This window comes from Apteryx mantelli, chromosome 15 (genome assembly GCF_036417845.1).
Source record: "Apteryx mantelli isolate bAptMan1 chromosome 15, bAptMan1.hap1, whole genome shotgun sequence".
Classification (NCBI taxonomy): Eukaryota; Metazoa; Chordata; class Aves; order Apterygiformes; family Apterygidae; genus Apteryx; species Apteryx mantelli.
Window position 1 is genome coordinate 12,553,036 of NC_089992.1, and position 14,025 is coordinate 12,567,060.

General features: G+C 37.5%; 1 protein-coding gene and 1 long non-coding RNA gene across 2 annotated transcripts; one reads left to right on the top strand and one right to left on the bottom strand.

The window, feature by feature from the left end:
• Positions 1 to 776: 776 nt before the first annotated feature.
• On the bottom strand, positions 777 to 8,985 carry AFG2B (AFG2 AAA ATPase homolog B). The gene is made up of 8 exons (XM_013957308.2): positions 7,829 to 8,985; positions 6,848 to 7,033; positions 5,353 to 5,511; positions 4,487 to 4,696; positions 3,861 to 4,088; positions 2,840 to 2,974; positions 2,064 to 2,189; positions 777 to 1,396 (listed from the first exon to the last, which is right to left on the bottom strand). The coding sequence occupies exons 1-8, from the start codon at positions 8,903 to 8,905 to the stop codon at positions 1,244 to 1,246; spliced, it is 2,274 nt and encodes a 757-aa protein (XP_013812762.2). The 5' UTR covers positions 8,906 to 8,985; the 3' UTR covers positions 777 to 1,243.
• A 269-nt stretch (positions 8,986 to 9,254) lies between these two features.
• Positions 9,255 to 13,476, top strand: LOC106496443 (uncharacterized). The gene is made up of 3 exons (XR_001294600.2): positions 9,255 to 9,500; positions 11,571 to 11,686; positions 12,817 to 13,476. It is a non-coding gene; the product is annotated as an uncharacterized lncRNA (long non-coding RNA).
• Positions 13,477 to 14,025: the final 549 nt, after the last annotated feature.

Genomic DNA, 14,025 nt, shown 5'->3' on the forward strand with positions numbered 1-14,025 from the left:
ACCCGCACAGCTGCTAAGAAACTATCTTTGCGTATTTTTTTTTAACATTTAATCAATGGAAATACATGACACTGGTCTTCTTAGTGCCAGCAACAGTAAAGCAGCACAATAGTCTTTCTTTAGGAAGCGAGGATCCTTGCTTCCTAAATTGTAGGATAGTCCTTTCCTAGGCTAGAAGTTTGCCACTGTTTTTGTCCTGTGCTGTCTTAACTGCCATGGAACTTTCCTTCCATGATCTGGTCTCATTGCAAACCACACTGCAGTGCAGCCCCCAGGGGCCCTGGTTGAGCAAAAGAAGTATTTGTTGATGAGTTTGTAACTTAAGGTTTTGTATTTCATCTGAGGTTATCTTTGACAATGAAGTATCTCTTTCATAAACATTTTCATGGGGAAAAGGAAAAAACAGTTAAAATTTCATACCTTGGTAAGTTAAGACATTTATATATAGAAGGAAATTATATGTGTATCTCTGCCTTTTAAAAGATGGCCTACAAGAATACATGGAGAATGAATAGTTGTGAGGGAAAAAAATGCTGCAGAAACTTTTATAAAACAAACTCCCTTCTACCTCAAAGAATAAATTACTAGTTTATTTTGGATTGTTTGATTCCAAACTTGCTTAGTATTTACTTATTTACTCAGTTCAAATGTTTGTACAGTAAGTGGTAGTTGTTCTAGAATTATTTCCCCCGCATCCATGGCCCCCCCACCCTGCCCAAAGCCCCACACCTCAAACAGAAAACTCCCAAACTTACAACAAGATAGTAAGCACTGACAACTGTTTCATTAGAAGTATATTTTGGAATCTGCTTTCCAGAAAGAAAGCTTGTAGATATGCACATATATATTTTATTACATGCAGCACAAACTATAGAGGACTTTTTCCTCATATTCCACTTTTTTTTTTTCTTTCAATTTTAAATATTCAGTGCACTTTGGAGACTTCACAACATGTTTTCAAATTAAATATTCTTATTCTTCCAAGGTTTATACTGAGAAGAAGGAAATCTACAGAACCACTTTGCTGTTCCACATTGCTCTAAGCCCCTCCATTACCAGTTTCATCAGATACAAAGACTGAGATTTGCAGTATCACTTTCTTGTGCAGTATCACTTTTTAGTACTGTACTTACAATAACATTTCACTTGTGACCTCAATACTGAAGAATAAAGTAAAATCTCATTTGCTTTGGCTCAGTTTGTAATATATTTAAAAATACTTATGCTGCATCACTTTTTTGATTCAAGAGGTGAATTTCTGATTATAAAATTTTTCATAAAAATCCAAGTCTTTGATGTTTAAGGATGGTTTTACAGTCCTCAATGATTTTACAAAGTGCTCATGTTTAACAGTAGTTGCTTCAAGTCCATTCTCTTGTAATGCCAACAAAGCAGCCTTTAAGGAAAAAAAGAAACAACTTGAGTGCTTGCAATATTTTGTGCAACTTAATGTTACAAGTATTTTAAAATATTTTAAATGAAACCAAGTTTTAGGTAAAGTATCTGAACACAACATTGTATGATTTATGGTTATATATGAATATATACATATCTAATAAGATTAGTATGCCTTTTTTATTCACTTATTTGATTGGATTAGACAAAGTATCCTTGATCCACATTTGTGGATTTTCTTCCTAGTCTCCTTTCTTAAATATTTATCTCAAACGTTTATGGATTGCTCTCTCCTTCAGCTTTTTTTTCTCTCTAGCCTTGATAGTACATACTAATTTCAACTAAAAATGCTGTAATTGCTTGCAGTACACAGAATACAATTTATCTAGATTTAAGCTTGGATTAGAAAGGGTTATGTAAAAATAAAGGGCAGTATAGTTCCTTATCTTCTTCCACCAGTAAGGTATTGAAGACAGCCCTCATACTTACTTGAGTTTTTTATTTAAAGAATTAACCCATGTTCAGTTCTTCTTTTGTATTCATTTTTGTTTTCATTACAACTTGTGAAAAAAAATCTGTACTACAGATGACTGGATAACATCTATGAGATAAGCTGTAAATGAAAACTTTCAAAAGTAATTTCATAGATTGCCAGGAATATTCCTTACCTCCTTGCACAGATTTTCAATATCAGCTCCAGAGAAGAGGTCTGTTTGGAGCGCTAAGTCTTGCAAGGACACATCAGTATCTAGTGGAATCTTTTTTGTGCAGATTTTCAAAACAGAAAGCCTTTCCTATGAGTTGGTGCATGTTATAAAAGAAAATAAGAAGTAAACCAATAATTACTCTCACTCCAAAGCACTACAAAACTTCAAATTAGAAGAAAGGAAAAATGAATGAGAATACCAAAATCAGAACTCTTTTGGTGGAAGAGCGAATAAAATGCTATTGATGGAAATGATACTTATTCTGATAGTTATCTAATATGTTAGAAGTCTGTTGTTCACAGTAACTCAGTAGTTTATGAAACCACAGTATTTTAGACTGAAATTTTCCATATTTGGTCTGCTTTGGGTCAACTCTCTTTTTGAAAGCTCAGTACAAGCACACCACCCTTGGGATCAGGGCCTGTGAAAAATCTTAAGTAAGGGCAGCCAGCTTGCTCTGGTACTTCCTAAACAGTAGCTTGACTTTGCAAAAACAGTTAAAATCTGTTTAAACAACTGTACATCATCTGTAATAGTATACATACATCAGTTAAAGTGTTATAGATATTTAAATTACTTTTCTTAAAAATCTTTATATACCTTAGGTTTGGTGACTAATCTTTAGTGAATCATTCATCAGTTGTTAAATATAGGATTATGCCCCCTTTGCACTTAAAAGTATGCCAGCAATTTGTACCTCTTCATTTAAAGCCATGTATGGATTTACAATACATCACCTTCAGGTCTGGAGGTGGAATATAGATCATCTTGTCTAGCCTTCCAGGACGCAACAAAGCATCATCCAACATATCTGGTCTATTTGTTGCAGCAATGATCATGAAGTCACTGTTCAAAGTTTCCTGAAACTCTAGCTGAGTAAAGAGATTATATAAACAAATTGGTGAAATATGGCTAAAAGATAAATATTTATCTTAAGACATTAGTTAACCATGGGAAGAAAAAAAAAAAAAGCATCTCCATATGTAGTTATTTTTCTTTCAATACTAATATTTTATTTTGCTTCGGGAAATGAAATGCCTTGGTACAGGCCAGACCAGAAAGAAGAAATATAGTTAATATCCATCTTGGTAATAATAATAAATACAGACTTTTCTTTGGCCATAGTCTAACACAGAAGATCAGTATCCTACAGTTCTACAATTGCTTCATTTTTTACAAGAGTGTCATTTTATGAAGACAGAAATTTAAGTATACAAAAGCTAAGAAGTAAACGTTGTGAACAATTCACTGAGAAGTCCACTTGCAACTTCTTGTATAAATAAGAAGTAACTGATCATAGCTGTCCTAGTTTCATATGAAGTACGTATGAAAAAGCGTTGTAACTGAAGTAGGGGAAATGCTTATAAAAAGTAAGTTCAGGAAGGAACCTTCATAATAGTAAAAATGGCACAATTAGTCCAAAAATATTCCATTACTTTCAATCAAGTAAGAGGATTTTTGTGACAGATGAACAACTACTAGCAATGCTCATTAGGCTATCTGGGCATTTTGTTCAAACAATGCCCCTCCTTCGCCCCTCTCAAAAAAAGTTTAATTGAGGAACTGTATACATAAAAATGGCTAACAGCCTAGATGTGGCATGTTATAAAAACTAGAAATAAAAAGATTTAAGATGCTGTTCTAATCTGTCAAGCTTGACGATTTTAAGTTTAAAAAGTGTGAATGCCAACAACTAAAATTTTTGCAACACCATAGCAGTTCTTGTTCTTTTTTATATATAAGAGGGAACATAAATACCTTTCTCTCCTCATCACTTTGTTCCTGACATTCACCCTCAAGCTGTAGTTTGTTTCCTCTTCTTTCTGTGACTTTCAGTCCGATACCATCCAACTCATTGAGAAGAACAGAAAGAACTCGCTCTGAGACACCATGACCAGTTTTACAGTGTGATCGAGATCCCAAGATAGAATCAATCTCATCTAGGAATATTATTGCTGGAGTATTTGCTCTTGCTTGGCGAAAAACCTTTTTTGGATTCATAAAGTAAAATGTTAATGCATATTCTATTCTGCAAAGTGAAAGCAGCTTATACACCATATTTTAACTACTTAAAAGATACATTCCTAGTATTTACAAAGAATCATGAGAGCCAATCAGACTTAACATTTAGTATAGGCAAACTACGCTTAACTAAGTTCTTAAGTCAACTGAAAACAAAAGGGTAGAAAGACTTCCAAGTTTAAAACTGGTATCACTTCAGAGCTAGATTCTCAGTTTATATAAATGTGAATCCATAACTTATTTCTGTTTAACAATCAGATGAGTTTTACCTATAATGTTTTTGATCATAAACTTCAGACCTGACTACTAGTTTATAAATGTCAGAAACAAACTATAGACTTCATACAATTTAAAAACTGTACCTGAGACAAAATCTTCTCTGAATCCCCAACGTAAGGTGAGAAAAGGTCAGCACTGCTTACAGAGAGAAAGGAACAGTGACAACTTGTGGCCACAGCCTTCACCAGCGTGGTTTTGGCACACCCTGATGGCCCATAGAGAAGAATACCCTTTGGATGAGACAGGCCCATCCTAGCAAAAGCCTGAGGAAACTTCATAGGCCACTCAATACTCTGTCAGTACATAAAAAAAGAAACATTCTCAGTAATGGAACTAGAGTTAAGATGCAATCAATAAAACAGCTGAGCACAATATTTTCTCTCCTTGATGCAAACATTAATTTGAAATCAACACAGGCATACTAATTTAGTTCTCCTTGGGGGTGTGGATGGGTGTGTGTATATATATATATACACACACACACATGTATATATAATGTATATGTGTGTATACACATACACACGCGCGCACACACACAAAGTAGTATCAGACAATATTGTCAGAATTACCTCTCATTTCCTCTCAGTCTGAAACAGAACAAGAGGCAATTCCTGAGAGATAATGCATAAGAGCCACCTGTGGCTACAAATTCAGGAATATATTGCTGCATTTTTTTCCGACTACTGGAAAACGTGCTATTTTTTCCATGATACTATGCTTGGGGTTGACATTCTGTTTAATGAAACTTACAGTCACAAGATAGAGACCACTGATAGGCTTCTTATTACAGTGCTTGTAGTTTACTTCATATATTATAAAATAATTTAAAAAATACAATCTGTAAACATATTATTTGCAAGAGAATGTGTGTCCATAACAGAACATACAGAATACTCTGGAGATGGTTATTAGAAACTAGTTTTTTATTTAAATGCATTTTATACATTACCTGTTTTAACTTTAGTTTCACTTCTTCAAGACCACCAATTTGCTCCCAGGTAACAGGTTTACACTCTGTTAGTCCAAGAGAACCTCGAAAACAGGATGGTTGAATGTTTTTAAAAGCTTCTTGGAAGCCTGCCATGTTAATCATTATTTCAGCTGAATCCTGAAGAAACCCACATAAAACAAATAAGCAATATTTTATATAATCAGTGATTTATCATGCTCCATTAGTATGCAAAATACTCCACAAAAGGCCAAATGCAACTAATAAAGAACCAAGTTTCTGCCCTAGTAAGTTTACATACTGTACACTTGAACACAATTATGTAACACAAAGCAGAGTATATTCTAAGTGCCTTTTTTTTTTTTTTAATACAGGAAAAAAAATAACAGAAATTAGTGTTTTAGGAAAAAACAATACAGTTTTCTCTAAGTTATGATTATACAGTGATCTAGCAAATCAAATAGTATGTAATAACCCTGAAACCAGCAGCTGATTTCTGGATTCTCTTGATCACAAATAAAATGTTCTCGCTGACTATAACATTCATTTTCACAATGTACTGTAGAATGTAAGGCACCTCATTTCAAACAGCATAAAGATGCAGTTATTAAGAACTACAGATTTAATGACAAAACTAAGATGTATTTGCAAGGGAGCTTGCTGTTTACAAAGCAAATAAGCCATCTGCTAGTTCATTATTTCTGTTTGTCCATCTACTACTTTCTGGGATACCAGGCTCAAATTATTTTGGTTATCTTGAATATCTGTACAGTATCTGAGGGAGATGGAAGTTCTAGAGAGAAAATGATCCCTTCTTTCCACCCCTGAGTGAAGACAGAGGATTCTACCATTGCCTATAGATGCTCTGGCTCCACAGATTTTGCAGATATGGCTTTAAATTTCTGCTCATCCACATCACCTTCCATAGATAGAGAAGCACAGCAAACATAATCCTCACAATTCTTGTAAAAGTCTGAATAAAGACAGAAAGAATATTAAGAAACAGCAATTTCCACTGGACATGGGGCAGTTATAACTGTGTACCTTGTGTTTATAACTTCATGTTATGTCTAGCCATGCAACCCAAATGATAAGTTATCATCACTAGCAGTTATATATATTTTATATACATACATGTATATGTACATATATGTATATATATACATACGTAACAACCTAAACTGTAATTTGCAGTGATGGACTACTACAGTTTAGTCAAAAAACAACCAAATATTATCTACTTTGAACAGTCCTAAACAGATGAAGAGAGTAAAACCTTCTGCAAAGCTTTTTACTCAAAAAGGACAAAACAGTCTCTTCAGGTATGAACTGAAGGTCACTAGCAAAACTGTATATTTACAAACTTGCTTATTTTCAGTATTTTAATTTCTGAGTTCTTCAAGTTGCTCAGCATTTCAAGTAAAGCAGATTATTAATTGGGAAAGGGTGGTACATATTAATAATGACATCCTTCTTGATTAATTTGCAGCCATACCAGAGCACTTTGGAACACAGCCTGCATAGCAGCTTCTCTGCAGAGTGCTGTAAGGTCAGCTCCAACATACCCAGTTGTCATTTCTGCCAGTTTAACCAAATCAACATCTGAAGAAATTGGCATACTAGATGTAAGCAACTGCAGGATGGATCTTCTCTGCAGAAGTGTTGGTGTTCCAATAATAACCTAAACCAAATATAATAAAAAAGAAATTAAGTAGGTATTTTGCTATATTCCTCTCATTTTATAGACCTAGACAAGCAACTTTTTCTCTATACTGCTTACAGAAGATTCATACTTCCTTATACTGTGATTAAATAGTTTTACAAGAAACTAATTAGCAGTTCTCCAGCACTCTGACAATAAAAAAAAACACTATACAAATGACAAATATTTAAAACCTCTTTCATTTACACTTATCTTCCAAGGGAACAGTGGTTGTGTAAACAGTCATTCATAAAACACCATCAGCCATCAGTCTATAAAGTCATGTTTTACAGTAATTTAAAAATAAGACTTAGCACTGAAATAATACTTTCCTTGCATCATAAGGGCTGAACTAGATGATGATTATGTGTGCTTAATAATATGCACTATGTAAAATAAAAGTCAGAAAGAATAGCACCTTGAAGGATGATCCTGTGAATCTGTGCTTGTCTCGCTACAATTCTTAGTCAAGTAAACTCAAAGATATGAATAAACAAAAAGTACTTCAATAACACTGGAATAAGGAAGCAGATCTCTGAATCCAAAAGAAAAACAATTAGGTAAGTGTTCATACATTATTAAAAACTTGGAAAAATACCACCATAAAATATATTTAAACAGTTAATAAACCCTGTAAAATAATGAAAGTTTTAATTGTGAATGCATTAAAGAACTTTTAAGTAGCTTCCCCCCCCCAAAAAAAATATAATTATTTTGATTGTAAACTCCCCCCTCCCCCCAAAGGAAGGTATGGAATAAACCAGGTCTGCTCACCTCTCTGTCAAATCTGCCAGGTCTTCTCAGCGCAGGATCTAAGGCATCAGGCCTGTTTGTTGCTGCCATAATGACCATCTTATCTTCACTACCTACGCCATCCAGTAACGTTAGCAACTGAGCAACGATACGATCTTCAGGAGCATTGTTTGAACCTCCTCTCTTTGGGCACAAAGAGTCAATCTCATCAATGAAGAGAATGGTTGGTCCATCACAGGACATTTCTCTGCCCTTTTCAAAAACTCTTCGCAAATTCTCTTCGCTTTCTCCTGGTCTTGAACCATACAGGGCTGGGCCACTGATGCAAAGCAGATAGGCACCTACTTCTTTTGCTACTGCCTTTACCATAAGGGTTTTCCCTACACCTGGAGGGCCTACTAATAGCACTCCATTAGGGACAGAAAGTCCCAGCTTCTTAAAAGTTTTTGGAAAATGGAAGGGCAAATCAACCATTTCTTTCAAAGACATTCCCACATCATCTAGTCCTGCAACTGAAACTTTCCCAGCTTCTTCTGATAAATGCCGGTACCATTCCAGAGTGATGACCTCTTTAACTTTTATACTTGTTTGAGGGGTTACTAGTCCAGCTTCATCTGTCAAAGGGTCTACAGAGAGTATTTCAATATACACCACTGGATTTTCAAGAGCTGGCGCAACTGTAACAGTGTAATGAAGTGAAACATAAATATTTCTTAGCAGTTCTTTGATTATCTCCTGCAACACTCCTCTGGGGGTAGACTTTTTCAGCGCAGAGCTCTTAAGGACTACTCTCACAGTCGCTTTTTTTAACTGATGATATGCCAAAAGCTTCAGCTGGTTGACGTTCACCGTGAGATTTTTTAGCTCCCGTGTAGTTAAACCCGCCGTTTTGCACGTCAGATCGACCTGCAGGTAGCCGTCTGCCAAATCGTGCCTGGGCCAGGCCGTGCACAAGCAGCACCCGGTGGGCAGGGTGACGCGCAGCGGGGCCCCGATCCTGGCTCCCAGCGAGGAGAGGGCGGCAGGGCCCATCCTGCACCTCTGGGTGCTCTCATCGCCCGGATCCGGCGGGAGCAGCTTTAAGGGCGCCACCTCCATAGCACGCGTCCGCGGCGCGCTCTGCGCAGGACGGGGAGGCAACGCGCGCACAAGGGCCCCGCCCGGCTCCCCACTCACCCCCGCCTCGAGCCAGCGCCCTGCAGCCGCTCCGCGCGCGCAACGGCCGAGCCGAGCCGAGCCGAACCGGCCCCGTCCGGTTTGGCCCAGGCCAGGAGAGCCTCCCCCTCCCCCAACGGCCGCGGTGCGCGGAGGGCCGCCAGCCGCGCTGCAGCGCTCCCGCCGCGCCTCCCGCGCATGCGCTGCAGCGCGCGCACTGACCCCGCCCCGCCGGCGCCCTCAGCGGCGGGGCGGGGCCGCGCGCGCTCGCCTCAGCGGCTGGTGGCGCCGTTCGGCTGTGGAGGGGTGTGAGCCCGCCGCGGCCGTGAGGTGAACCCACCGTGGTGACAGACCGCCTAGCTTTAGGCCCACCTCCCCGCTTCTTATACCTTCCTCCCACAGGTCCTAGATGGAGTGATCTTCCCCCCTTATTGCCACCCGCTTGTTCTCCGCAGAGCCCGTCTTTACAAGGCTCGCTCGCCTCCTTTGATCGTCTCTTCTCAGCTCCTGGTAGCGCTTCTTAAACGTTTTCCCAAAGGTTGGGCTTCCTCTTTCCCGTGTCTCCTGTCAGCGTGCTCCCTGACACAGGGTTGCATCTTGCTCGTCAGCGGTTGGGGTTGGGGCAGCAGTAGCTGCTGGTTAAGAAAAGGAGGTGGGGAGCCACGCGCTTGTCTTCAGAAGCTGCTGATACAAGTAATCAGGACACAGAAATTTATTCAGCAATGGATTCAGTAATGTGCTGCTCTGGCAAATCTTTAATCAGCATTTAAGAAAAGTTAATTGTATAACTCTTTGGCCTACAGCCTTCTTAAATTGTGCAGTAAATTATGCAGTGCTTTTATAAATGCCTTTCAAGTGATCTCTCAGCATTGTAGAATACAAGATAGAATCACAATATTTTAAATTTTAGTATGTATATAATATTATTCTTGTAAGGAGCTTCATTGTGATTACAGTTGCACATGTACTTAATACATACAAACTTCATTTGAGACCACATACTTACCGAAATTGGGTTCTCAAAAACAAGACACCAGTCAGAATCAGTTACATCACAGACAGAATGCTGGGGTCATGGTTTACATCCTAAATAAAAGCAGTCCAGTGTGTATTATGAAGACCTCTGGAGGGGGAGCATAACAAAAATTTTTTCATGATATCCTGCTTTATCACACTCCTTACTGAACCAAGGGCTGTAGCCAAAATATTTTAGTAAGCCATACAAACAGTAGGCAATGTGAACAGAGCCTGTTCAGCTAATTGTAACTGCTGTATAGGAAATCAGAAGAAAGGTGTAGGCCTGAGCAGTGTGAAAAACAGCCTTCTTTTTTTTGCCTAAATACGTGCAAAAGGGCCTATGTATTGTTTCTTTTCAGTTCGTGAACAAATTCTCTCCTTTCAGTGTTTGTTTTCAGTTCCTTTTTTCCTGGAAACTTGTCAACTTGATGGTTTTTCACAGCATATTTTTCTACTGCACATTGTATACAAACATTCATATGGAATATACAGACATATTTCGTGTTTAGTATGGGACAGAGTGCTGAATATACAGGCAAAAGACTGTAAGGACCTTTCATTCCAAGAAAATGTATTTTCAAGCATATGTCTTTTAAAACGTATTCTCTTGTTTTTTTCTTTCCCTCAAAGATTCTCATACTTAAACATAAGTGCTCTTGAGTGCAAACTCAGTTAAAGAAAACAAACAACATATTCTATTTAAAATGGCAGACTTTGTTTCGGAGAATTCCAAAGTGTAAGTGGTAGATCCTCTGCTTGGTGTTAAAAGGTTGTGCTTAGGAAAAAAAAGTAAAGAAAAGGGCATATTTGAAACTGGGCTCTGTGGTCTATATTTGTATATAGTTGTTCTTTGTAACAGATTTCTTGTAACATCTGGAAAATCTGGTTTCTGACAAGAGAGAAACATATGCAAAACCTAATCTGGAGTGACAAAGAATTCCAGTTATTAGATTTGTTGACATTACCTGATATTGGCTTTAGTGAGAGCAAGTTTAGGACCTCTTGTTGATTTTTTTAATGATGTATACTGGATGGGATGCTTTGCATGAATCCAACCATTTTTTTCCATTTAAAATTTATCTCAGTACAGAGAAATGCAGATTAAATGTTTAAATGATAAGAAAATATCCCCCCAGTTCAGTAAAACAATAATATCTAGTTCACAGTGTCTTTTCTATCAGTATATCTTATGTCATGGTATAACAGTGGAAAATACCAGTATTTTTACATATGCGAAAAGTGGGAAACAGTTTTGGGGTATTGTTGAAAGTTGTATGTACAGATCAAGTAATCAGGATGTGTCTCATCTGTTCCTTTTCAGAGAAGACCATTGTTAGTGTGGCTGCATTATCTAGCAAATAAAACAGATTCTGATGTTTTCAAGTTATATTTCCATTGATCTTGCCATTTGACTTGATGTTGTATTGTAACAGTTTGTTTATATAGGTTCTGATCTTAGAATGACATAAAGATGTTCCACCAAGAATCTAGTTTAAACTGTTTGTCAAAAAAGAAAAATGTTCTAAACAGTTTTCTTATCATTCAGTAGATGGCAGCTGATCTTCAAGAATGGCTGTATTTCTCCCTGCAGATCTGTTAATTTCAGAGGAGTAGTCATCAGTTCTTGGAGAAATCGAATATAATCCAGCATTGTCTTCACTCCTTTTCAACAGATGGTTTCTAAAATCAAACTGAATAACCAGCACAGTGAGTGTTCAGATCATTTTCAGCTTCATTACCATTCCTGCTTTTTCATGTTGGGTTTGTTACTGTTTATTGCTGGAGAAGAATGTTCCTTTATTCTTTGCTTTCATATTTAGTGGGCCAGGTTTGCTTCTTTTTAAGGAGAACTTGCAATACTATAAGAAAATTCCAAAGAGAAGGAATAGCATTGCTATTTTTCATTTGGGTATACCTGTTGATTTTAGGTAGAATAAAATACTATTCATCATTCTGAATTTGTTATAACTCACAAATTAAAATAACTGTGTCTTGTTAAGATAATTCTCTCCATACAAAGTAAACGATGTATAGCTGATTATGTATTTGATAATTTTGACTATAGTATGTATCAGAACTGATTTTTTTTATTAAAGCTCTGTCAAATTAACAGTGGCTTTAACATGGATAGATGGCACATGTATGCTTTAGGACAGTTTTAGTGTGTCTGGAGAGTTATGTAACCAGCTATTAATTCCACTTATCCTGGGTATTTCACATTTCAAACACCAGGCTCAGTTATATCAAAACTTCTTCATAGGTAAATTGTAAAGACATGCTTAGAGAAGGAGAGGAAAGAGGTCTTGAGTACCTGCATGTCTTATGAGAGACCACCCTCAATGCGTTTACTTCATTTTCCAGTGGGTGTCCAGTCTTGCCTCTTTATACAGAAAAAGTTCCCATTGCAGTTGGTGGGAATTCTGAATGTGCAAGCATGCAAGGCAGACCCTGCATTTCTCTGTGGAAAATCTGGGGCTGCTGCCAGAAAGCTCAGGAGAAGTTGCTGCACCTCAGATAATGTTCAGTCTGCTTCTCTGCTGGAAGTTATTGGCCTCACTGCAGATTCTTTAGAAAAAATGTGTGTCTGCACTTGAATCCTTCCTTTGCAAAGTCTGTTGTCTTACCTTAAATTGCCAGGGAAAGGATTTTATGCTAAGACACTGCATTTTCATGGGAGTGGCTTGAGGCCCAACCACACACTGCATTCTGTTGACACTTCTTCAGAGGTGGTAACCTTTGGAAGAAGGGAAAAATGGACAGCTGCAGATAATAATTTCTTAAACTGTCACAGCAAAATTTGTCAATATTAATCTTTAGCACTTTTTGTTTACTCTTAGAGATTCTTGGCCGTCTGTGTTTCAGCATATCATTCTTCTACTATGGAACTTGTATGGAAAAATGGAGTATTTTTTTTTATTTATGCCCTATGTTCTATTGCAAGAGTAAGTTGGTTATGCATACAACACTTTGTATTATTATAGGTAGAGGGAAGTAGACAAACTGTTTAGAGGAAAGGATTGATATAATTTGGTTTATTTAAGTAGAGTCTGTGGAGAACCTAGTGAAAATATACGGATGTTCTTAATATTGAGTATATTCTGGGACATTGCAAGCCTCTGTAACGATGGGGAAGGATTTTCTTTGGCCTACAGTGGCCTACAGAATGTGGCCAGGCAGAATGCAAAAAGAATTTCAGTCACCAGAAGGTAAGTAGCCAAGCAAAACTAATGTATAATCCAGTGATTCACTAGATCTTATTTTGGATATGCAATCTGGCAAGATGCTTCTGTGGTCTTCAATATAGGAATGAGAGAAGACTGTGGAGAATTACAGAAGGACTGTACAAGACTGAGGGACTTAGCAATAAAATGGCAGATGAAATTCAATACCATAAGCATGAAGAAATGCACAAGGGGAAGAGCCATCTTAGGATCACCTTTATAGCATTGAGATAGATCTATAAAAATGTCAACTCAGTGCTTGGTATGGTCAAAAAATCAAATGTTAGAAATTACTAAAAAAGGAACAGAGAACAGAACAGAAAACATCTCTGGGCCACTATGTAAATTTGTGGTTCACTTGTACATTAAATATTATGTGTGTTTCTGATCCTCTTACCCCCAAAATCTGTATTAGAACTGGGAGAGACTCAGAGAAGGCAACAAGAATGATCAAAGGTTTTGAAAGGCTTCAGTGCAAGGAATGAATGACTAAAAGTAGACTGTGGCTCTTCAGTGTGGAAACGAGAAACTTTGAGGTGAATATGTGAAAGATCTGCAAGACTGTGATTTGCATAGAGACAGTGGGTAAGAAATGCCTGTTGTAAGTGACTCTTCCAATGGCAGAACAACTGAAGCTCTTCAGACCTGTGTTCAAAACAAAAAGAGGTGATTCTTCACACAGTGGGTGTTAGACCTGTGAAACTCCGCTCCCGGATGTTGTGAATGCAAAATTGTATGTAGATGCTAGGGATTTCCTAAGTGTATCCCAGAAATATTCCTGATGATTTATTCCTGTGCTTTCAGGGAATTTTCTTGGTGCATCCA

Excerpts from the sequence above, each read along its gene's own strand:
- AFG2B (XM_013957308.2), bottom strand. The coding sequence starts at position 8,905 with ATGGAGGTGGCGCCCTTAAAGCTGCTCCCGCCGGATCCGGGCGATGAG. Across the intron at positions 7,034-7,828 it reads CTGGCAGATTTGACAGAGAG|GTTATTATTGGAACACCAAC; the intron begins GTGAGCAGACCT and ends TATTTGGTTTAG. Across the intron at positions 1,397-2,063 it reads TTGAAAATCTGTGCAAGGAG|GCTGCTTTGTTGGCATTACA; the intron begins GTAAGGAATATT and ends TTTTCCTTAAAG.